Source organism: Ahaetulla prasina, chromosome 1 (assembly GCF_028640845.1).
Source record: "Ahaetulla prasina isolate Xishuangbanna chromosome 1, ASM2864084v1, whole genome shotgun sequence".
Lineage (NCBI taxonomy): Eukaryota > Metazoa > Chordata > Lepidosauria > Squamata > Colubridae > Ahaetulla > Ahaetulla prasina.
In genome coordinates this window covers 132,659,261-132,685,512 of record NC_080539.1, presented here as the reverse complement: position 1 = coordinate 132,685,512, position 26,252 = coordinate 132,659,261, and the positions used below count along the sequence as shown (strand labels likewise).

The window sequence follows — 26,252 nt, the reverse complement described above, 5'->3', positions numbered from 1 at the left end:
AAAACATAAAGTTCATCGAAATTCAATAGAGTAGTGGTTCCTGCCATCTAAAGTTTTCTATCGTTGGGCAATTATTATTTTATCTGCTAAACTTAAATAAATAATGTTGGTTATTTTTAAGATTGATATTTGTCCTATAAATAAAAATAGCAGGTGAGTATTTAGTTCTTTATTTAGTATTCATGGTTATCTCTCCAAAATTTTACACTTATAAGGAATATAAGTATAACAGCAAATCTTAGATAGCTAAAGAATATAACATGCAATATCAACTAACTGTTCCATTTTATCCTAAAATATGTGCTTTGCATCTAGTAATAGCTTAGTAAAGAGAGTCTTATTCACGTACAACAATATGCTAAATTGCTGAGAATTCTGGCTTTATTGATAGCGCTCAACCTGTTCTATAGGTTCCTTTCTATTGAGTTTTTTTGTCAGAATATTCATGACTGGGAAGACATGGTAACAAGGTTAGCCAATGAATAGGCATAGCAACTAAGTCAGCCAATGGGAACTGATTGGTGAATTGAAATTGAAACTGAAACTGGAAAGAGCCTGGGAGTGTCTCTCTGTTAAACTCTGAGTACTGTGCTGAAAACTAGTCTGTCTGCTGTACTCTACTTGTATTTTGCTTGTAACTGCTACGTTGAAGAAGAATCTATGTATATAAAGAAGTTAATGAATCCTGCTGAATCAGTTTACCGGTGTGTGCTTTCTGGATTTAATTTCTGCAACAAACTCTTGACACTTTTTATTCCGAGAGAAATAGCTAAACCAACCAGAAAGACTTACCTTGTGGTTTATTTAGCTTTTCCTCCAAATGGCTGTTCTCTTGACAAGCCAGAAATTTAAATAATTGTTCTTAGCATTTGGTTCCTTGCTACTTTAGAACAAGTTAGAAAACCTAGTTCAGTCATGTACTGAATAAGTCTGATGGAAGCTTTCTGGTTTTATTAAGCTGACATAAGGGATGGTTAGACAATAAAATGTCTGATTTGTAGCTCAGGTGGTTATAGACAAACTGACTGCCAGAAAATAAAATATAAATAGCGAAAGAAACCTTGTAATTTTGGGATGTAATCTCTCTCTCTCTCTCTCCACTATCTATTGTAACATTAAGATTATGTTTACTATTTCAAGCGGCTTAGTGCACTTCATTCACTCAACCAGATTTTTTTTTCTGAAGAGATAGTTATTACGCTACTACAAACTTTTTGTGTCTATCGATATCTTAAAAATATCAACATATCCTTATTTTATGGGTACTTTCACCTTAATTGCATAATGAGAATTCATGTCCCCCCTGCAGCATGGAAATAATATGGTTTTCTCCTCACACGATAGTTTATCAGGACAGTGGCAATAACTACTTATTTATTTTATGAAACTGACTGATAGAACCCATTGATTAGGAACAGCATTTATGTTGTGATTGAAAGTCAAAGATAATATTGTTAGGAACTTTCTATTTCATAGCCTTTTGTTTTACAGGTAGTCCTTGACATAAAACCATCATTAAGCCCACAATTTTGGTCATAAGTCACGAAGTTCATAAAGCAGGTTACCATGTAGCTGCACGTGATTTTATAACCTTTTTTGCAATGGTTAAGAGAACATGGCAGTCATTAAGTCAACCAATTGCAGATGCAGGCCATTTGCCAAGTGCCCAAAATGCGTTCACATGACTGTGGGGGAGGTCACATGTCAGAGGTCATAAGTCCCAGTTTTTGGGTTTGTCATAACTTTTGAACAGTTGCTAACGGACTGATTGTAGGTCAAGGACTACCTGATGAAGGTACCTTGATGAAGGTATCTTTTTTTTTATGTACACTGAGAGCGTATGCACCAAGACAAATTCCTTGTGTGTCCAATCACACTTGGCCAATAAAAATTCTATTCTATTCTATTCTGTATACTGACCAAGGAATGGAACTTAAATGCCTAGATATAGTATTTAATAACCAAGTGGACAATCTTAGTGGCTAAAATCACCTTTATATTCTTTTAGAAGTTTAAAGGGCATAAGATAGATGTAAATGAATGAGGGATTTTGTGTGTGTTTGTACTGGTGTTCGCTATGATAAGCTTTTCTGTGATTCCTACTTTAAATTGGTAGAAATGCAACAAATTTCAGCATGGTCAGACAGTGTAGTGGGAGTCAAAAATAAAAGGTTCAGAAGTTTCACATAGCCTTTTGGCCACTGTTTAGAAACATGTAGATTTTAATATTCTAGCTTTCTACAATGTAAAATATAAACGCCTTTTAACATGTTGTTGACTTGCTATGTTTTAAATATAGTTGCAATTTTTCTGAATACAACTTCTTACTGACTTTTCCTAGGAAAGAATACCCCCATAATATTCCAAAGGTGGATAACAATTGCAATAAATGGTCTCAGCTTCAGGAGATGAGTATGTGTTTTTTTAAAAAAATGTTTTAAATATATTAACATGATTTAATTGTATATTTTATATAATAAGAAATAAATACATGTTTGGCCTTTTCAATAGAAACAGTTACAAAAAAGAAGAAAATTCTTATTCTGCTTGTTCTTTAAAAATTACTTTTATATTGATTTTCTCCCTTTTCCTTTGTTTTATTACTTTTTGGTAAGAACAAACCTTTTACGTTTTAGTTAAGGAGGGGATTAATAGGGCTGTAAATTGTATTTTTAATTGGTGATATAGAAATTTCAATTTATAATAATGTGTTTTGAAGTGGGGAAACAAATCTTTTTTCAACTATCCAGTAACAGGAATTATATTTATGTTGCTTTGTTGGTCTCAATTCTCTTGACTACTTTAACCATTGTGGTGTTACACTTATATATATATATATATATATTTAAAGAATTTATCACTCTCAGATTTTGACTTACTGTAGTTATTTATTATATTGAAGCCAATCTATTTAGTCTCTAGGTTATGGTCTATATTTAGAAAAAAGTAGGTCTTTGTGTTGGTACATCAATTTTCATTTGAAATTTCAGCTACACGCTGCTTAGAGTGAGAAGCAGTTGTTTTGAATGCATAGCTTCACAGTTTTTCCCCCCCTTGAATTATCATAGGGCACAGGTACCTGGATAGAAGCAATTAATAACTATTTTTTCTTCATCCTGATGAAAAGCAAAAGAGTAAACTAGAGTTGTTGTTCTTCAAGTGAAGATATTTGGTGGTGATTAGTAATGATCTCCCTCTTTTTTTTTCTTTTTTCTTTAGAAAGAGTGATGGAGAACAAAGATGACTCTGGTTCAGAATCAGAGTCAGGAATTACAAGGAGGGTACAACAGAAACGGCAATGCAGTTTATATCAGGCTGATTTGCTTCCATCTCCTGCCACCAAAACTAATGCAACCCACATAGAGGTGGGTTATATATTTATTTTTCCTTACTTGCTGTTAAAGTCAGGAAATGACATTATTAAAAGGGTAAAACCACAGTTCAAAACTTTGGTTATAAAGTCTTTTATAATTGTTGCAGTTTGACTGCATATTCCTTTGCTAATACTGTTGTTGTAACAGTTTGCTTTTTTAAATCTAAAATTATTTTCTTTTACACAGACTCCATTAGAAAATAAACTAGATATTTCAGTATTAATCTTCAAGTTATAAGGTAGTGGACTTGCTGAATTACTGTTCTTTCACTGCATAAACAGGTGGTAAATATTTTAAAACATTGTCTTTCAACAAATCTGTGATTAAATGTTTGAAGTGATGTTCAGTGGATATTGTTAAGAGATGAGAAGGTAAGCAACAAGAAGGTTTTTGAAATGAGATAAGAAGTAAAAGACATAAAAGCTGTGACGCTAAAAGTAAAGTGTTATAAATATAGGTGGAAAAGCTTGGAAGAATAATGACAGGGACAAAAACCTGACAAAAAGCAAAAGAACAGCTGAATTAGATGGTAATTATGACAGGAGCTGAATTCTATTAATTAGAACTGCAGAAAAAACAATTGCTAGCAACCTGCCTTCCATTATATTGCTCAAGTAAAAAAGAGGGCTGTGAAAATATTTACAGACCACTCACATCCTGGACATAAACTATTTCATCTCCTACTCTCAAAACTACGCTATAGAGCACTGCACACCAGAACAACTAGACACAAGAACAGTTTCCCCCCGAACGTCATCACTTTGCTAAACAAATAATTCCCTCAACACTGTCAAACTATTCACTAAGTCTGCACTACTATTAATCTTCTCATCATTTCCATACCCATCTCCTTCCACTTATGATTGTATGACTGTAACTTTGTTGCTTGTATCCTTACGATTTATATTGATATTGTTTCCTGATTGCTTATTTGTACCCTATGACTGTCATTAAGTGTAGTACCTTATGATTCTTGACGAATGTATCTTTTCTTTTATGTACACTGAGAGCATGCGCACCAGGACAAATTCCTGTGTGTCCAATCACACTTGGCCAATAAAAAATTCTATTCTATTCTATTCTATTCTATTCTAAAAACAAATTTAGATCTATGAATCTATATACAAGCTGTATTCAACAACTATTGTATTAATTCATAATAGGATTTTAAAATATGCACAAAAATATCCTTTTTTAACCCTAGGGATTGGATAGTTACTCCAGAATTTGCCCATGCATTGGAAAAACAAATGAAAGTGAGACTGAATGCCAGCTTTCTGGAGTTTTTAGAGGCTTGCAAAGACAATCCACGCAAACCATGCCTTTACATGATAATTTGGCACGAGAATCAATACATGACAGTTCAACAGAGCAACATTCTTTAAGCACAGGATTAAATGCAAAAAAGTTTTATGGATCATCTCCTGGTACAGTTTCTACAGACCTCATGGTGAGGCGCAGCATAGGCCCTACTATGTTACGGCCAAATGGAAAAGTGGGTTCTAAACTGACTGGACATTTACGACAGAAGACTACAACAGCATCTGAGCTAAATGATCCAAGTATGTCTTTTTTAAAAAAAAAAAATTAAGGCTAGGTAAAAATTAAAATTATAACCTTCACTATTTTGAAGAGGAAATATATCAGTGGAGTTACTTAATGGTTTTGGAGTATGTTCTGAAGGTTTCTAAGTTCTAAAATAGAAAAAGCAGGTTATAAATGTGAATAGTTATGTTTGCTTTAAAATATACTAGAGCAAAGCAGAATATTTATGTAGTCTTTTAAAGTTATATAGAATACAAATTGCATTTATATCTTAGATTCCTACATATGAATAGTAAGTATGTCCTTCCTGTTGTAGCTTTTAGCTCTTGAGATCAGCCGATGCTGTTTAGGTGCTAGGACACAGCTAGAATTTTATCTTGTTCTAAATAGACATTTCTTCCCTGTCTTAAACTACTTATTTAGAATTTGATAGTAAAGTTTAGTTGTCATAATAATTTTAAAAGTTCATATTTTAGTTGTCATAAAATATAAACATCAGGCAAATGCTTTTGTTTTCAGTTGTACTCTCCAGTGATGATGAAGAAGATCAGATTGGTGTCACTAACAGAATGGAGAGCATATCGCCACGCCCAGCAGATTCAGCCTGTTCTTCTCCTGCACCTTCCACAGGAAAAGTGGAAGCAGCCCTGAAGGAAAATACTTGTGAACTAGAACAAAGGTTAACTGGCATTACAGCAGAAACGGAATCTACAGTAGCATTACCAAGAAAAGCAAGAATGAAAGATCAGGTAGTTCCTCCATATGCAGGGTGAAATGAATATGCAAGCTTATCAGTGATTTCTCTGTGTAAGTGGAAACTTAGGATAGTGACTGCATACATATACATCATGTTATCTTAATGGAAAAACAGTCCTGTCCATCAGTGGTTCTGAATATAGGAAGAAAGTGCTTGCTTCTTTATGAATGGAATAGCTATCTTTTTTGATATCTATTAGATATTTACCAGATATGCATATTGGCTCCCTAAAACACAAAGTGAAGAATTGCACAGTTAATAACTATTAGGTTTTGTGAGAAATATCAGGTTTCCCAAACAGTATGTCAAAGTATTTTTGAAATTTGAAAGATGTAAAAAAAACAAACCAACACTATTAAATGCAATATTGAAGATCAAGTGTAGGCACCACTGTAAACACAAAGAAATGAAATCTCACTGGATATGAATGAGTCTGTTGATGTAATTAAAGCTGTTAGCTGGATTGGGACATTAGTTAAAACTTGCCTCAGTAGAATGAGAACCACTTTTCTGTACTGCTTTCCATGTTAAATTTGATTATTGAAATCACAGGAACTGTGTAAGAAGAATGAAATCAAAGACGGAAAACTACATCGTTTTCAAAGATGAAACACTTAAATTGGTCAAAGAGAATATTATCTCCATGTGGCCCATCACTTCCATGTTGCTTCTATTCCTATAGAATTAAAAATATGGAAAACAGCCCAAAGGAGTGGTTGTAACAGTTTTGCTGATAATTGTAAATCAATTTCAGAAGATAAATTGATTCCACAAGGAAAAGCATCCTTAAATTAAAATACATTGAAAATTGTCCCAATTAATAGCACTTCACTGTAAGGATTTCATGGTGGGGATTTTTGTTTTTTAGTTTGAGCATCACTGCAAGAATTGGATAAACAAAGACAAAAATGCACCATGAACAGGCTCCTTGAGTGCTGTCAAGGGGGACAACTTTCACGGTATGTTAATCTAAAGACTTAATAGTCATGGCAGCAGCTTTCTGTAGGGGTATTCTAAGTTATGAACTTGTTTAAAAACATGCAAATATGCTTTATAGCAATCCACTAGGTAAAATGAATCAAAATAATATAGTATTTATACAGTCCACACAGTGTTAGACACAAATGCCATAATCTATCATCTACTGTATATGAATAATTTAATGGCCAACACTGCAGAGTTGATACAAAATGAGATGAAAATAGAATCTGGTATTTTCAAATACAGTGTTGTTGTCCAGTGTCTCTATCATGGAATTAAGAATCCAAATTAAACCGAGTAGGTCCTAAATAAGCATCAATATTGCTACATTCTATTCCTTCTATTCTATACATTCTTCTATTTCCACTTTGGCTTTTTTAAAAGGTGTACATGGGAGGGGAGGGAGATACGTGATTCAACCAAAATAAGTCTCTTGTTAAAATCAATGGGACAGTTCCGGCATCATTGTTGTTTTTAACTTTGTGTTCAGTGCTTCTAAAAGATACTGTACTGCTTCTAATGTTGCACTTTTAGAACTGTTTTGGCACTGGTTTTGTTTTGTCAGCTTGTATATTTTATATCTTCAGTTCTAATAGATGTACATGTGTAGGATATTTTTTATGACAGTATTTCTTATTCTTCTCACTTTAATATATCTTATATGTAAGGTTTGCATGTGCCACTTTTTATAAAATTCTTGCCTGTGTCAATTCAAATGGAATGTATGAGTTCTTCATTTTGAACACAGAGACTCTTTTGTGAATGATGGCTTATACATAACAATGCTTCCTGACTATTAATGCTTAGGGTGATACAGTGGGGAGATACTATCTTTCCCTTAAGAAAAGAAGTAAGGCACAAGAGTCCACAGTGGAACTGTACCCAAAACAAACAATCCCTTAAGGGCACCGTACATTCCTGCACATTGACTCATTAGTGCACCCAACTACTTATAAGAATTTAGTATTCATATAAGAATTTTGTGAGAGTTTGGCTTCTTTTTATGCTTTAGAATCTTAAAAGATTTTCTAAAGCCTCATAAGATTTGGGTCATTGTTTTATTTTTAAAAACCTATTAGATCTAAATTAATAGGTGCGAGTAAGTTGCAATACTCAAGTACTAAGTACTACAGTATTAAGAGAGTTGATGTCTACAGATAGCATGCTGACAAACCTAGTTTTAATACTCTAACACATGCTGGCCAGGGAATTCTGGGAGTTGAAGTTTACAAATCTTAAAGCTGCCAAGGTTGAGAAACATTGTCCTAGCAATAGCAATAACACTTAGACTTATATACCACTTTATTGTGCTTTATAGCCCTCTCTAAGCGGTTTACAGAGTCAGCATATTGCCCCCAACAATTTTGGATCCTCATTTTACCGACCTCGGAAGGATGGGCAGCTGAGTTAACCTTGAGTCTGTTGAAATCTGAACTGCCAAATTGCAGTCAGCCAGCAATCAGCAGAAGTAACCTGCAGTACTGCACTCTAACCACTGTGCCACTCATAAATACAAACACAACCTAGAATGAAGTTACTGAACTATTGCATCTCTAGTTATAGGCCTATTAAATCATTCTAGTCATTAAGAGAAATTCTATTGGTGATATCACCTTCTGAAGATGTCACATGATGATGTTCTAAGAAAGGGATTTTCAGTCTTTTATCTTCTGGAGCAATCTTCTTTCTACCCAAATGAAGGCCTATTGGTGCTTTGTTTTGATGTCTGTTGAAGGATACATTTATTGCTTAGAACTCTTTGAAATAAAGAGATGTTGCATGAATATCAGAAACACCCTACAGAAGAAGCTTTATATGACTTTATCTTTATAACTTTATCTTTATACCTTTCTTATGACTTTAGAGTTATCCTGCTTTGTCTTGCAATTACTGATGTGGAAAATACCTTTAAATAAATTACGTGTATGATATGGGAGCAGTTAATTCAAATTCAGAAGAGTTGCATACAGATCCCATTCAGAATTTGTATACAAAGTTTGCCACTGACATACTTTTAATATTACATTATTTGCACAAATATTCTGAAAGTTAAAAAAAGTTTCAGTTGCGAATATTTTGGCCAGTTTTCAGTAATTCTGAAGCATAGCCCATATGTTTTAAATGCATGTTATAATTATCATTATTTTTCATAAATTAAGATGGTGATGTTAATTATTTTACAGTTTGGCAACATTGTATCCAATGCTCCTGTAAAGCGTCGAAAGGTTTTCCCCCATGAAACTGTGACTGATGTCATAATACCTTCAAAATATCAGAACTCTTATGAAAGTGTCATATTAAACTGTCGGAGTATAAGAATAGGAACTCTACGAAAAATGGTGGTGGATCCTGTAATTGTAAGTAAAGTAATAGATTTGCGGTTTGTCAATTATGTTTTATAATGATGGAAAATCTAAAGATGTAGTTAAAAGATAATTGAAATTAGCATGGATTTTTGAGAATGGTAAGGAGTAGGGAAATGTGATAGAATTATACTTTTTAAAATTATGCACAGAATAGAAAATGTTTCTATTTGTTTTGTGCATAGATCAAACAGGTTGTCTCTCATACATTTTGTCACTATTCTGGGCCAGTCAGTTTTCAAACTGAATAATATCCATTATTGTTTCCCTGTTCTGGATTCTGTTAGATCAGAATCTGAAGCAGATCCTAAAATTCTAGATGTAGCAAATACCAGGTTTTTGGACTTGCGGGGAGATTAGGCGGTGACAAAAAGAATAGAAGAAAACCTCTGCTGCCATCCTGTGATTTCTGGAACAGAAGAATCTGGTATTGTCAGATGCCAAGTGTCTAAATTTTGATTATGTGACCATGGGGTTACTGTAAGGGTCGTAAGGTTGAAAAACGGTCATAAGTCGCTTTTTCATTTTTACCATTGTAACTTTGAACAGTCACTAAATGGCTAGTTGTAAGCCGAGGATATCTGTATAGCTAACTGTATTCTTGAGAGTTAGGAGTTAAAGGTGTTAACATATTATTAAAATGTTCCAAAAATAGCAAATCCTTTAGTCTGTGAAGAAGTTTGGATATATGAATTTGGACTGTTACAAAAAAAAGTGATTATGTACTCTTGGAAGAATGCTTATGTCTCAAATTATGAAAAAAATGATTAACAAAATTTGGCAAGTCTCTGTCTTTGCACTGAAGCAGATGTAGAACAGTATATGTCTGTATGGTCTTGGTTTAATTCATTGTGAATAATTTCAAACCATGGGTTGTTAATGAGAACGTATACCTGTAGTAATATAAATTTTCTTTTTCAGTTTTGTTTAGACTACATTGAGATACGTTTGGAAGGTTAGTATTTTTCTTTTCCTGTTATGATTTTTCTACATATTGTTGTATGTGATAAATATATTAGTTGGTAATTTCATATTTGTTTTTATGTGTATTCTGGTGGGATAAAAGATTTATTATGCCAAGCATATTAAACCAAGCACTTAACCAAGCAGGAATGACTTATTTATATATAACATATTAAACACCAAAGCAAGACCAATCAAATACAATAAATGAAATGATTTTTATAGATACTAGCAATAATTTCCAGTATTTAATGTTCGAAGTACAGTACCAATATTTAGGTAGTGGTTGAAGAAATAAACTCTATGGGTTTTATGCTTTGAATTTTTTTTGATATTGTATTAAATAATATTAATGAGGATGTTGGGTAGCCATATAAATTTGTTCAATAAATAAAGTAATTTATGCTTTTTATATTTTAAGCCACCTGTCATTTTATGGATATGCAAAACAATAATTCAGGTGCCACAAAACAACTTTTGAAGCCCATACAAAATCATAATCATGTTCGTTCTATAAATATATATAGAAACTAATGCAGTCTCCTTCACTAATGCATATGTGCAACCTAACCCTACACTTTTCATTACAAATATGATATAGGCAGCTTCTTTTGGTGAAAATAGAATCTCAGAGCTATAGTTTAGAGGCCATACTATGTAGCCTCTTTTTAGGCAGGGGAGTTGTTTCATAGAGGTATGAGCAAAGAAGTATTCTAGGGATAAAAATTAGGCACTGCAGTTGGGAATTTTATCTCCTAGCCAAGCCAATGAACAAAAGATAAGAATGGTAGAGGCCAAGACAGAACAAGTGGAAAAAAAACTAGATATAACAGAAAGTAGAATGGTGGCAGCAAATAGAGAGTTAGAAGAGGCAATAATAAATTTAGAGATGGAAAAATCAATGTTCTATCTTCGATTTCAAAATATAGTGGAAAACAAGGAAGAAGAACTTCCAAAATTGATGGCAAAACTCCTTGCAGAACCTCTGCAAAAAAATAAACAAGAAGTCGAAAATGAGATAGATGAAGTCTATAGGATACACACAAATTATGTGCATAGACACAAAGTACCTAGAGAGATGCATGTAAAGTTCGTGAGAAAGAAAACTAGAGACGAAGTCTACAGTAGAACAAGAGAGGTTCCCTGGTATACAAAGGAAAAGATATTATAACATTGAAACAGATACCAAGAAAGATAAGGGAACGATGACGAAATTATCACTTTTTATCCATCCAACTGCTAAAATACAAGGTCATGTTTAGATGGCTGATCCCTGAGGGGATGTTAATAACTTGGCAAGAAAATAAATTTCATATAGACTCCCTGGAAAAAGCACAAGAATTTTATGACCATTACATAAGTGGGGAGGATGAACAAGATAGCAGAGAGGAAGTAGAAAACAAAAGCCAGGAGGAACAGACATCGGAAGAAAAAATCGTGGAACAAGATTTGGGAGACCCGAGGGAATTAGAACGACAGGAGAGAGAGGGAGCTAGAACAAGAGCACAAACAGAGACAAGAACAAGAACCAAAATTTACATATACCGTATATACTCGAGTATAAGCCGATCCGAATATAAGCCGAGGCACCTAATTTTACCACAAAAACTGGGAAAAACTATTGACTCGAGTATAAGCCGAGGGTGGGAAATGAGGCAGCTACTGGTCAATGTAAAAAATAAAGATAGAGCCAAGTAAAATAACATGAATATTTATTTGAACGAAAAACAATAAAAGTGCAAAAGGGGGAAGGAGGATTCCCAGCTTTAGAAAATTTAGAACTACGCCGCCTTTGGTATGACCTGAGCATAGCTCATAAAATTATCTGCTACAATGTACTTCCTATCAATGACTACTTCAGCTTCAACCACAACAATACACGAGAACACAATAGATTCAAACTTAAAGTGAACCTCCAATCTAGATTGCAGAAAATGTGACTTCAGTAACAGAGTTGTTAATGCCTGAATGTGCTACCTGACTCTGGTCTCTTCCCAAAATCCCCAAAGCCTTAACCAAAGACTATCTAGTATTGACCTCACCCCATTCCTAAGAGGTCTGTAAGGCGTGCATAAGAGCACCAGCGTGCCTACCGTCCCTGTCCTAATGTTCCCTTTAGTTGTATTCCTTTTATGTATTCAATTCATGCTTATATTTATATAATTATTTAATATGTATTTGACAAAATAAAATGAATGAATGAATGAATAGAATAGAATAGAATAGAATTTTTATTGGCTAAGTGTGATTGGACACACAAGGAATGAATGAATGAATGAATGAGTGAGTGAGTTACTTCAACAACATTGTCTCACAGAAATTGACAATACAACTGCAAGCATGAAAATGAGTCCTCCTTTAGCTTCCAAGGGACCAGGGTGCCTCTGAAGGTCAGTGCTCTAAGCACTAAGAACCCAGCACAAATCTAAGCCTGTATGCACACCAATAGTGAAAATACCCTGCACAGTGTCTCTTGGCAGAGAAGGTTAATTTTCATAGACGTTGGGGTGGCTCTTTTTTTTTTTTGGCAGGGCAATAAGGATCTCTAATATCATTAAACCCAAGTGTGAGGAAAAGACAGCAGCTAAAATGTTAAGGCCAGTTGTGTGACCTTCTCCAATACAGTTGGCCTGGCTGTTTGCCAAAACTTAAAACACCCTCCCATCCCCCTCCTGCTAAAGCTTCTTTCTTAAAACAATTGTGGTCTTTGCCTTCATGTCGCTCAACCTTTCACCTGCCAGGTTCCTAGCCTTCACCCTTGACCCACTGCTGTGTTTGCTTAGCATTGTGCCAATCGACTTTAGAAGTCTGTGTGTGTGTGTGTGTGTGAGAGAGAGAGAGAGAGAGAGGAGGGAGGAGGAGTGCAAAGGGGAAGGAGGATTCCCAGCTCTAAACAAAGGGAAATCCCGGAATGCCAGCGAAGGCGGTGCTCGCGTTCCTCCTCCCTTGCTCAAAAGCCCCAATAACCTTCACCAGCAAGGCAGACCCCACGGAAGGAAGGGGACGGGCTGACTCACGAGCATCTGGCTGAAGAGCAGCTGCTCCAGGTCGCCCAGTACGGTGAAGCACGGAGGGAGAAGAAAGAATGAAAGAAGGGGAGGAACGGCCCCTCCTTTCTCTCTCTCTCTTCCAGCGCCGCCGAACAGAAGGGGACTAGGGCGCGCACACACACGCCCAGCTTCTGAAGCACGGAGGGAGAAGAAAGAATGAAAGAAGGGGAGGAACGGCCCCTCCTTTCTCTCTCTCTCTTCCAACGGAAAACGCTCTTTCGCTATGGGGAGAGGAGGGAGGGAGGGAGGGAGGTTGGCTTGCTTATTCAACCCTTCCCGGCTAGCCATCCAGCCCTTCCCAGGAGAAGGCGAGGAGTTTTGGGCGAGCGACCTTTTTGCTAGAAAGCGGAGCGGCTGCCCCAACACCACCAGTTGGGGCGGGAGCCGGGTGAGCTGCAGTAACTCCCGCCAGGCTATGCATTGGCGCGGGGAAGCCCTGGCGGTGCAGTCCTTCTCGGCTGAGGGAGGGAGGGTTTCCCCGACCGCGCGAACTCGCCGCCGCGAGAGCCACCCCAAAGGCCAGAAGAAAAGGTCATTCCATCGGAGTAATGGTGCGGAGGCTCGTTCCTCTCCGCCTTACCCATGCTGTGCGAGCCCGGCTGGGCTGCAACCCGCCGCCGCTCCTTCCTCAGCCTCCCGGGGCTCGCGCTCAGCAGCCGCCAAGCTCAGGCGGACTCGGCAGCTCCCCATCAGCACTCGCACGCGCGATTCGGGCAGGAGGAGTCGGTCTCGCTCCGTGGCCGTGGCGGCGGCGGCGGCGAGGCGGCGGCGGCGGCGGGCGCCACCGCCACAGAGCGAGCCCGACTCCTCCTGCCCGAATCGCGCCGTGCGAGTGCTGATGGGGAGCTGCCTTACCCATGCTGTGCGAGCCCGGCTGGGCTGCAACCCCGCCGCCGCCGCTCCTTCCTCAGCCTCCCGGGGCTCGCGCTCTAGCAGCCGCCAAGCTCAGGCCGGACTCGGCAGCTCCCCATCAGCACTCGCACGGCGCGATTCGGGCAGGAGGAGTCGGTCTCGCTCCGTGGCCGTGGCGGCGGCGGAGGCGGCGGAGGCGGCGGGCGCCACCGCCACAGAGCGAGCCCGACTCCTCCTGCCCGAATCGCGCCGTGCAGTGCTGATGAGCTGCCTTACCCATGCTGTGCGAGCCGGCTGGGCTGCAACCCGCCCCCGCCACTCCTTCCCCAGCCCCCCGGGGCCCCCGCCCTAGCAGCCGCCAAGCCCAGGCCGGACTCGGCAGCCCCCCATCAGCACTCGCACGGCGCGATTCGGGCAGGAGGAGTCGGGCTCGCTCCGTGGCCGTGGCGGCGGCGGCGGCGGCGGCGGAGGCGCCACCGCCACAGAGCGAGCCCGACTCCTCCTGCCCGAATCGCGCCGTGCGAGTGCTGATGGGGAGCTGCCGAGTCCGGCCTGAGCTTGGCGGCTGCTAGAGCGCGAGCCCCGGGAGGCTGAGGAAGGAGCGGCGGCGGCGGGGGTGCAGCCCAGCCGGGCTCGCACAGCATGGGTAAGGCGGGAGAGGAAGGAGCCTTCGCTCCATTACTCCGATGGGATGACCTTTTCTTCTGGCCTTTGGGGTGGCTCTCGGGGGGGCGAGCCCGCGCGGTGGGGGAACCCCCCCCTCCCTCAGCGGAGAAGGCTGGCGGCTCCCCTGCCCAGCCCTCTCACTGCACCACCAGGGCTTCCCCGCGCCAATGCACAGTCCGCCAAGTTTGCGCCGTCCGCCCACCAGACACGGGAATGGGGGCCGGCCTGGGGGCGACAAATCCCGCGAGACCTCGGCGGGCCCGCTCCCCGTCCCTCCCATGGGAGTCCGTTCGGTACCCCCTCCTGTGCGGGGTTCGAGCGTGAACTCGAGTATAAGCCGAGGGGACGTTTTTCAGCACAAAAAACGTGCTGAAAAACTCGGCTTATACTCGAGTATATACGGTAAATAACAGGATGGAAGATGAAATAAGGATGTTAAAAATTAATGGCTTCAGTTCACCTGTTAAACAAAAACAAACATTAAGACTCCAAAGGGAAAATATGGATATTATCTGTCTGCAGGAGGTCCACATTAAAGAAAAACACAGTGACTTTTTAAAATGCCCCAAATTAGAAAAATTGCATCTGGAATTGGCAAAGAAAAAAAAAAGAGGGATTGCAGTATATATAAAAGACTGGTTAAATTCTTCTAGTGACAATCTATGCACCAAATACAAAACATTTTTTTTTTTACAATAAACTATTGAGGAAAATAATGGAATTAGATTGTGAAAATATCTGTAAAATTGGCGACTTCAGTGCGGTGGTAGATAATAAAAATGATTACAAGAGAACAAAGAAAAACAAACAGAAAAGATGAAAACTACCAAGTACGTTTTTTGAAATGGTGCAAGAATTAAATTTAAGAGATGCGTGGAGGCAATTAAATCCTGGGAAAAATTAGTATACTTTCTTTTCTCATCCCCATAGTTCGTAGACTCGGATAGATATGGCATGGATTAATCCAAAACTGATTAATAATTTAGAAGATATAGAGATCTTGCCAAATTCCTGGGCAGACCGCAGCCCAGTAATAATAAAGTGGAAAGACCAGAGGAAAAAAATCAGACGGACCCTAAACCAGAGAATAGTAAAAGAAAAATCTTATGTACAAACAATGGAAAAGGAATTGAATATTTTCTTCAAGGAGAACAGGAAGGAACAAACAACATTACAGAACCTATGGGACACAATCAAGTCATATATGCGGGGAATAACAATAGCCTATGTGGCGAGGAGAAATAAGGAGAAAAGGAAACAACAAATGCTACTACAGGAAAAACTCAAAAAATTGAAAATTGCCCTGCAGAAAGAGCTGCAGTATGATAGAATTAAGGAAGAAAGAGACTTAATGAAACATAAATTTAACTTAACACAACAAGAAACAATGATACGGAATATAAAAATGACAAATCAAAATTATTTCGAAACAGCAAATAAACCAGAAAGATGGCTGGCCAATAAATTGAAAAAGGAAAAAACCAAAAAGTTGACACAGTACCTACAGGACAATCAAGGGAATTTATATCATAAGATAGGAGAAAAAATATTATTCATAACTAATTCCAAATGTTATATGGTCAAGAAACTATCTCAGAAGAAAATAATAAACAGTACCTACAAGAGAGAAATCTACCCAATATATCAGAGGAAGCTAGAGAAATGTTAAATGATAAAATAACTTTAATAGAGATGAAGGAGGCAATTAAGAAACAAAAAATAAATAAATAAAACACCAGGGCCAGATGGGATCCCCGCGGAAATATATAAAAAGTTTTAAGAATTATTGGAGGAAACAATGCTAGAAATGTATAATGAAGTATTAGAACGAGCTATAATGCCGAACTCATGGACTGAGGCATTCATAACGCTAATTCTGAAAGAAGATTCAGATAACCAATTTATTAAAAACTATAGGCCAATGTCGTTGCTGAAAGCCGACTATAAAATATTTGCGACGATCATAGTGGAAAGACTCAAAAAAATATTAAACAAGATTATTTATTAGGACCAAAACAGATTTTTACCCCAAAGACAAATAAGAACTAACACAAGAATTATAATGAATGTATTAGAGTACTATGAAGCCCGCCCTGAAAAACAATTAGCATTAGTATTGGTAGATACACAAAAGGGTTTCAATAATTTGAATTGGAAGTTTCTAACCACACAATTAATCACTATGAAATTCAGATAATAATTTATCAGAATGATCAAGGCAATATATTCAAATCAAACAGCGAAAATAATGGTAAATGGAGATCAAACAGAGAAAGTCACCATAAATAAAGGGGTTAGACAAGGATGCCCATTATACCCTCTTCTATTTATTCTTTTGTTAGAAGTTTTGTTGGCACAGATTAGGGGAAATCAGGAAACAAAAGGGTTGAAAATTAAGAAGAGTACAAAACACAGGCGTTGCTCATGATATGGCTTTTATAACAGAGGACCCCCTTGAAATGGGAGAAATATTAATTCAGGAAATAGAGAAATTTGGAAAGGTTGCTGGTTTAAAAATAAATAAAAACAAAATGAAGATAATAACCAAAAATCTTACACTAGGCCAAAATAAGGAATTAGAGAGGATATTAGAAATTCAAGTAGTGAAAAAAGTAAAATATCTTGGAATCTGGCTGACTGCAAAAAAATTCCTCCATAAAAGAAGATAATTATTCAAAACTATTACAATACATCTGTAAGAACTTGGAGAATTGGGCGAAACTACAAATCCCTGGAGAAGAATGTTAACGATAGAAGGACATGACTTACAGCAAGGATGGCATGCCTTTATTTGGGAGGCAAAGAATAAAGCCCATAAATATTTTCAGAGACACCAAGTAAGAGATGCCTTATTAGAGATTTGGCTGAAAATTAAAAGAAAATTTTATACAAAAATGTCTAGATGGATATCAACCATGGAAGCAATAGTTTACCCCAACCTAATTGATTTGAACAAGATGGGCAAGGGAAACTTAAATCAAATCAGGATCTAAAAACTCAGGGAATTAAAATAGATTGGTGGCTGTACCTACAGATTCAAACAAGATATAAAAAAAATTCAGAACAATACGGGTTTCAAAATGAGCAACAAGAATTGGATAAAATATTAACTGGTCCAGATGAAAAAATGATTACCAAAACATATAATTGCCTGCTTAAATTCAAGTTGGAGGACGAAACTGAAAGAAACAATGATAATTTGGGCTAAAAATTTTGGATATAATATTGAATTGGAGCATTGGGAAAAATTATGGGGACAAAATTATAAAATGAAAATGTTGGCCGCATATAAGGACATCTACAAAATGTTTTATAGATGGCATTTACCCCCAGCAAGATTGGCTAAAATACTTCCCAGTAGACCACCAAATTGCTGGAAATGTAACCACCAACAAGGGACCTACTACTACATGTGGTGGACATGTCCCAAAGCCAGGGATTATTGGGCAAAAATTAAAAAAATGGTTGGAGGAAATTGTTGAACAAAAAATTGATATGAAGCCAGAGTTATTCTTTTGGGTATTATAAAAGGTAATATAAGCAAAGAAATTCAATACATCATGCTCCATATAATCACCACAGCCAGAATCACATTCGCCCAAAATTGGAAGCAAGAAAACACTCCATCAAAAACAATGATTATAAAAAAAGGTGCTAGAATACGCAGAAATGGACAAATTAACGATGGAATTAAGGGACAGAGAGGAAACAGTGTATTTATGAGACATGGAACAGGTGGTAGAACTGGCTTGAAAAGAAGTCTAAAATTAACATATAGTTGAATGTACAGAAAAGATAATAAATGGATAAAATGTATATTTTAGAGTGTAGTAGACATGTAAATATTGTATATAGTATAAAAATAAGTAACTAGGAAATAACCTTTGAAATAACAATGTTCCTTCTGTATTTACCTTATCTTTTTTTAAAATTTCATTTAAAAAGTTGTCAGACAAAAACTCAAATGTGTTTGACTAGGAAATATTTTATCAGTAGCACATTTAGTGGGTACAAATATAGACTTTTCCTTGGATGTTACTGGCTTATTCTGATAACAGTTTGCTATTATTTTGAACAAATAATGAAATTTTGATTGAATATTTTTTATTTTTTAGAGTCAGAAAATGATACTAGAGATATTAATTTAAAAACTTCTGAACTTACAAAGTGTGAATGGTGTAGTGTACGCAAATTGCCAGTGGTTTTCCTGCAAACTGTACCTGCTGCCTGCCAAAGTTTAAGATCACATCTGAAGATGAATAGGGAAAAAGATAATGTCTGGTATGATTGTAAAGGAGCAAGTAAGTAAATAATGTTATGATAAGCTTTTTTTAGAATTTTATGAGCAGAGTAAAATATGGTAAACTAGATTAGTTTTCATGCTGTTTTTTTGAAAATATATAAATAATACAGGGCTCATTATCTCTTTGTGATTCATAAATGTGGGTTGTGCATTTTCGCAGAGCCCTTTTGGAATTTTCTCGAGCCTATAAAATCCTTGGCAATAATCCTTATATAATAAATAAATAAATAAAATATCCACATGTGCTTTGTAGATAATGCCACATTATGCATTATCATGCTGAACCAACCTTATTTTTTACTATCATAGTAACAGCACCTTTGGAATCTGAATTTTTAGACTTCTAGATTATTTTTCCTTCTTGCTAATGCCAATAATAATTTATTTCTTTGGGTTAATACAAGTTTAGCTGTAAATAATGGTAAAGCATATATACTATTTTTATATTCTTAGTAGATATTCTTACTTTTGAATAATAAAATAGTCTGATGATATAAACTATTTTGGCAAGAGCCTAGTAAAAGCAAACTAAACTATTCTACTTAAAAAGAGTTATTTGTGAATTCAGCATTCTGAAACTTACAGAAGTTAAATGCATTTTCAATGGAACAACATTAGATTAAGAACTATTGTCTTTAAGACAATAGTTATCAGATTATTTTTCATCCAGCAGTTCAGTTCAGAGATAATTTACTCAAATAAATTAGATGATTAACATGCAATTTTTTTTTTAATTTGCATTTATATCCCGCTTTTCTCCGAAGACTCAGGGCAGCTTACACTATGTCAAGCAATAGTCTTCATCCATTTGTATATTATATACAAAGTCAAATATAATGTTCAAAGCACACAGATGAATATATCAATGCAACATGTAGCGTCTGAATGTAGAAATTCTTTAATATTATTGATCAAGGCCTCTTGCTTGCAATTATCTATTTCTACAGAAGAACATGTAAACCTAAAAGAGAATTTTGATTGCAGTGTATGTTATAATATTAAATTTATAATAAATTCATGGACTTTTAACAAAATATTTTTTCTTTTTTTCATAGATCCAGAAGAACAATACATCATTTTAATTTTTGAGACAAGTCTTGATCCTCATGCAAATGCAATATTTGAAAAAATAATAAGTGAAATTGGTATCAGGAACAACATTTCTGAATTTTTCGTGAAAATTACTTTTGAAGAAGCAAACAGTAGGCTTGTGGCCTTTACAAAATCTTTTGAAGATACTAGAGGAAGCAGTGGTCCTAAAGAAAGCAAAACAAAACATGTAACTCCTAAAAAATTATTATTATTTCCATTATTTTATACATAATATTGTCTAAAATATTCTATTAAAGGAAACACAAACCTATTTTTAGATTATGTATAGACTGAAAAAATGTAAAATATTTTATTGGTTTTTATTATAAAGATTTAAAAGCTAGAAAAATCTGAAAGAGCCAGTCTATCATAGGAGAGAAATATTCACTTCACACTTAGTTCCTGGTTTGTTTCTCCTCTGTTTCTTTTACTGGTACCTTAATATGCTAGTAATACAAGGTTGTTCTTCCTGCCTTGTTTAGGTCTGTGGGCTTGTGTGTTTTAGATTGCTGAAGAATTTTTTTTATCTACCGATAGGGTTGCTACTGTTGTTTTGTATTGTATACAGGGTGGGTTAGATTTTTTTTATCTTCTCTTCATTATGTTTATAAATAACTTAAAGTGACAAACATACATAATATTTTTCCATCCTCCTGTTTTACTCACAATGTCAGCCCTATGAGATGGGTTAGGGTGGAAAAGAGTGACTGATCCAAGGTCACCCAGCCGGTTTTCATGCTTAAGGCAGGAATAGAACTCAGAGTCCTGGTTTCTAGCCCAGCACCTTAACCAGATGTGTTGCATTTTTTTCCTATTTGTGTTCTTGCGTAGGGGTGATGTTTTGTTCATGCAAGTTATTATGAGGATGATCATCTTTTTGTTTTAATATTTTATCTGTATTTTTATTTTCTGGTTTTGCTTTGGTGTGGTTATTTGGGAGGATGGGTATATATTCTTATTTGCCTGTCCTAGTATACTAAGTGTATTTGTAGAATTTGAGGGCAGTGAAGCTGGGTATTTTATTTAAGGTGTGTATGCATGTATGTGTATGCGTGCACATACACACACACATTTTCCGTTTTCAAGATAATTTTTCTTGTGTTTTATGCTACATTTCTGAACTCCTTTTAGCATTTGGAAGTAGATCTCCAGCTCTGCTTTATATTTTAAGAGGAACTACTAGGAGGGAGGGAACAGAAGAGAAGAAGACAGTTAAACTTGAGGAATTGTTCTGTTGATGGTTGGTGTTGTGAATTGATGGGAGGTTTGCTATGTCACATAAACCAACAGTAAGTCAGGATTTAGGGTTCAGACATAATGATTGCAATTCACACATTTCACCAAGTCTCTCTGGAGAAAGACTCAGCCTTTTCCCACATCAGAAACGGGGTTAAAGACTGTGGCATCCATTACATTAAAAGTGACGGGTATGATGACAGCATCATCACATGCTGCAATTACACATTTGATTCACAATGTGTTATTTTAAAACTTCCACACGAAGTTCCATATTGAGTGGATATCACTAGACTGCCAAATTTTTCAACTGCCTCCTCCCTTCTAAAAAAAAGTTTTCTGAACATATAAGATAGAGAACTGTGTTTTAAACAGATTAGAATTGGTAGCTAGATCTGGAGACAGTGTGAAGTTGGTAAGGGAGAGAGGAGCACATGCTTTATAAACAAAAGTACATAAAGCTGAAAATGAAGCTGGGAATAGTGCCTGAAGTGATATCCAAATGAGTCACTGTTATTATAATTTATTTTATTGTATTTCAATAATTGCTTAAGAAAAATAAAAGTTATAATATTGTTTCTTTGTCAGCAAGGATTTAAATACGTCATGACACTTGTTTGTTAATTTTCTTAAGGTTGTCTCTGATTCTAAAATGCAGCTGCAAAATGCAGCACAGTTCCAGTTCTTTGAAGATGATGAAAGTGGAGAGCCGCATACTGTCTTCATTGGTCCTATAGAAAAGTAAGAGTTAGTTCTACTTTTTGTGATTTCTTAACATTATACGACTTCAGCTTACTTGATATTTGTTTTTTTGCAGGTTGATAGTTTATCCACCTCCTCCAGCAAAAGGGGGTATTTCTGTGACCAATGAAGATCTTCATTGTTTAAATGAAGGAGAATTTTTAAATGACGTAATAATTGATTTTTATTTAAAGTAAGTTGTGTAATGTCCACTTCATGTAGATAAATATAATTGAGAAACCCTTTAAGTATTAAAATCCAACATTCACAGCTAAGTAAAACCGTTTTAGAACTATCAAAATAACACAGAAGAGGGTTTAAGGTTTTGAGTTCTCCAGAACTCTTTATCTGCAACAATTTTAAGTGAATAAACAAATAGGGGAGAACAGGTATGTTAAAATGAAATATGGTGATCCAGCCATGAAGTCAGAAGCCTCTCATTAGTCCTAAAATGAAATTTTTACTTTTTTGCATAACTTTTGGTTCGTGATTTTGTAGTTTATGCAGAGTGTTTTGAATGGTTACTTTTGCATACTCTGAAAAAGCAAAATATTAGCTCTCCATTTATCTCTTACCACAGTTGATATATTAAGCTTTTTCGGCACTGTTATTGTAAAAACCAAAGATTTGGGTTCCCTTGAAAAATCATTATTTTAAATGTTTTTTGTCCCCAAATTTATCATGATAGTATTGTAGCTGAATAATAATCCAAGAAGCAAATGATTTTTGAGAATTGTTATATTAAACTAGTATTGGAAATATGTTCTGAAACTTGTTTCAAAGTTTCACTGCATTTGGATGCTCCACCTCATTCAGTAATGTCAACACTTCAGAGGCCATGTTCTGGTTGGAATGCAGAGGCAAAATAGTTCAGATTGTTCAAATAAAAGATTTGAAATATTACTTTTAAAAACATTTAAAGCAAATTGCAGTTTGTGGTTTTAGTTTTTAACTTTGTGCTAAATATGTTGTGTATTCTGTATTTCAAAATAAAGGTATCTGGTGCTAGAAAGATTAAAAAAAGAAGATGCAGATAGGATTCATGTGTTCAGTTCCTTTTTTTACAAACGCCTTAATCAAAGAGAGAGAAGGAACCTTCAAGAAACTTCAAAGCTCACGTAAGTCTAGCTGAAAGATGTCTAACAAACTGTCTAACAAAAACAGGTGGTCCTCGACTTATGACCACCATTGAGCCCAAAATTTCTGTTGTTAAATGAGACATTTGTTAAGTGACTTTTGCCCCATTTTACAACCTTTCTTGCCACAGTTAAGTGAATCACTGCAATTGTTAGTAACATGGTTATTAACTGAATCTGGCTTCCCCATTGCCTGTCAGAAGGTCGCAAAAGGTGATCACATGACCACCCGGGACATTGCATCCATCGTAAATATGAACCAGTTGCCAAGCATCTGAATTGACCATGGGGTTGCTAAAATGGTTATAAGTGTAAAACTCAGTCATGAGTCACTTTTTCCAGTTCCGTTGTAAGTTCGAATGGTCACTAAACGAACTGTTGTAAGTCAAAGACTACCTGTAGTTAGTTATGTAAAGCCAATTCATACAATTTAATATATTTTTGATTTGATATTGGGATCCAATAACATCTAGGGATTTTAGGTTAGACAAATGTGCTAATATGAGTTCCCGTATGGAAGATGGAATATTAATCAGACAGATGCAAGTCTTGATTGAGCTGGGAAAAACTGAAGGACTTCAGGTTCTTGAGGTTTATATATAAAATGCTAAACTAGATTGTAACAGATATACCATCTGATGTTTTATTTACTTTAAATTGAGTAGTATAGAAATGAACTTATTTATCCAGTGATGGGATTCAAATTTTTTTACTACTGGTTCTGTGGGTGTGGCTTGGTGGGCATGGCTAGATGGTCATGTGACAGGGTGGGTGTGACTGGGTGGGCATGTGACTGGGTAGGCATGGCCAACTTGACATTCACATCGAGGGGTGCCTCGCCCGGCCCCTCCCCTCCCAGCCATTCCTTGTCACACCAGGCCTAAACGTATCTATAGTTCTGTAAAAATGTTGTTCACCTTTTTTTGACTTTTATCTGCATCTACATACTATAGATGTAATTTCATAGACCACTGAAAGGAGGAAATGGCTCACATGCTTTGCCCAAGAGTGTGATAGGCAGGTCACAAAACAGGCTTTTGAGGGGCTGCAACAAAGAAGGAGGGGGGCAATATATTTTCCAAAGAAGCAGAAGGCAAAACAAGAAGTAATAGATGGAAACTGAACAAAGAGAGAAGCAACCTAAAACTAAGGAGAAACTTCCTGATAGTTTGAACAATTAACCAGTGGAACTACTAGTCTCCAGACGTTCTGGGTGCTCGATCACTGGAAGTTTTTAAGAAAAGACTGGACAGCCATTTCTCTGAAATGGTATAGGGTCCCTCTCCCCCAAAGTCCCTTCTGTTATTCTGACACCTTTCCCAGGTCCTCCACTCAGATTTTGGCATCCTCAGTTTTCCTGCTGAGCAGAGGGTTGGACTAGAAGACCTCAAAAGTCCCTTTCAACTCTGTTATTCCATTATTCCTGACACACACATACACATACACACACACACACAAAATTTAAGCAAATTATCTTGTTTTGGAGACTTTAAAATCTGAAGGTACCTTGGAGCAGTGGTGGGCTGCTAATTTTTTAACAGTTCTGTGCCCTAATGACTGGCTTGAGTGGGTCTGGCCAGGGGGCGTGACAACACTCAGCCTCCTGCAGCACTCTGCCAGTCAAAACAGCAAGGTGTGTGAATTGCACAGAAAATACCCTTTGGTTATGAAGAAATATCTTCATACACTAAATGTAGACTGACTTTTAGTAACACATCTTCCTAGCAAACAGCAAATTTTGAAGATCCAGATAAAAAGGATTCATTTTAGGATGAGTAACCGCAGTTTGCATGTTGGAGGGTCCTGAAGGAATGCTGGGAAACACTGTATTTTAAAAAACATTTGAGGGAGGGGTGCAGAATAACCCTTCTCTGCCTGAGGCTGTAGAGACCTGGCACCAATCAAAACAATGTTTGTGAAGCAACTGATCAACACTGACGGGAAAGCCACTAGTATATGAAAATAAGACCAAACTCCACTCCCTTCTAGTACTTACGATGTTACTTAGTTTGGTAATGGGGCTCATGCAAGGCCCTTGTTGACTGGCTGCCACGCCCCAATCCCTGAAACTGCTCATTCAAACTAGCCAGTCAGCAGCAAGCAGACTAGACCCAAGCTAAGTCTGACCAGTGGGAAAAAGTAAGCCTTCAGGCCCTCATGGCAGAGAAGCCAAAGACTTTTATTCAGATGGGGGAAGCTGTTTTCCTTAAATCTCACGTTTTTACAGCTTCACCATCATCTGAATAAAACACTTTGGCTTCTCTGCCATGTGACTCAGCCTCTTCTGCAGCTCTTCAAAAAGTAAGTACCATAAAGCCATGGGAAATGGGGTGGGGAGGGCAGATCGGGGCCAGGGACCTTCCATTTCAGCCTGTAACAGGCCAGGGAAGCCCTAGGAAGGCCCTGTAACAGGCCATTTGCGCTGGCAAAGAGGCAAAGGAAGGCTCACCAGACAGACAGGTAGCTGGGAGGTAGTGGAGAATGGTGGAGGAAGGCTGAGCAGGGATCTGGGCCGTGTGGGAGGCTGGGGCAAAGGCAGGCAGGCTGGCTGGCTGGCCCGTAGAGACGGTGTGATCGAGGCAAGCGGCCAGACAGAGAGCAGCAGCAGCAGCAGCAGCTATGCTGGGTGAGCGGGCAAGATGAAGAGTGACTGGGTGGGATGGGATGGGTGTGGCTAGCCAGAATTTTTACTACCGGTTCGCCCGAACCACCCAGAACTGGCTGAATCCCACCACTGTATCAATAAATGAAGAATACTAATCATATGCTATAGCTAGTATCAGTACTTTGACAAATTATTTTCAACTTTCATATCTAATTACAGTACAGAATGCCTCTTTTTGAAGTATGGATACTATTAAAATATAGTAATTAATAAGTTCTCATTATAGATAGAAAAATAATACTTAATTTCCTAAATATCTTCTGAAAAATTATAAACACATTTCATTTCCTGTTAATTTATTCACAGAATTCAGCAAAAACGGCATGGTCGAGTAAAAACATGGACACGACATGTTGATATCTTTGAAAAAGATTTTATATTTGTTCCTCTTAATGAAGCGTAAGTAGAGTGATGTGTAGAGCATTGGAATTTCATTTATATTGGTAGAATCCACACATTGCATATTATTTCTTTTAAAAGTAATTACTTATTGAGCATAATATATGAAAATAACTAAAAACATACTTA

At 37.1% G+C, this 26,252-nt stretch overlaps 1 protein-coding gene across 1 annotated transcript in view; it reads left to right on the top strand.

Moving 5' to 3' along the window:
• Positions 1–26,252, top strand: part of SENP6 (SUMO specific peptidase 6) — a 78,454-nt gene that overhangs the window by 31,296 nt on the left and 20,906 nt on the right. Inside the window, exons 7-18 of the mRNA XM_058176118.1 lie at positions 2,342–2,412; positions 3,220–3,365; positions 4,579–4,936; positions 5,439–5,668; positions 8,841–9,014; positions 9,942–9,975; positions 18,667–18,852; positions 19,910–20,133; positions 21,817–21,923; positions 22,000–22,116; positions 22,919–23,041; positions 26,031–26,123. Of these exons, the coding sequence (XP_058032101.1) occupies positions 2,342–2,412; positions 3,220–3,365; positions 4,579–4,936; positions 5,439–5,668; positions 8,841–9,014; positions 9,942–9,975; positions 18,667–18,852; positions 19,910–20,133; positions 21,817–21,923; positions 22,000–22,116; positions 22,919–23,041; positions 26,031–26,123 (1,863 nt within the window). The remainder of the gene's footprint in view (positions 1–2,341; positions 2,413–3,219; positions 3,366–4,578; positions 4,937–5,438; positions 5,669–8,840; positions 9,015–9,941; positions 9,976–18,666; positions 18,853–19,909; positions 20,134–21,816; positions 21,924–21,999; positions 22,117–22,918; positions 23,042–26,030; positions 26,124–26,252) is intronic.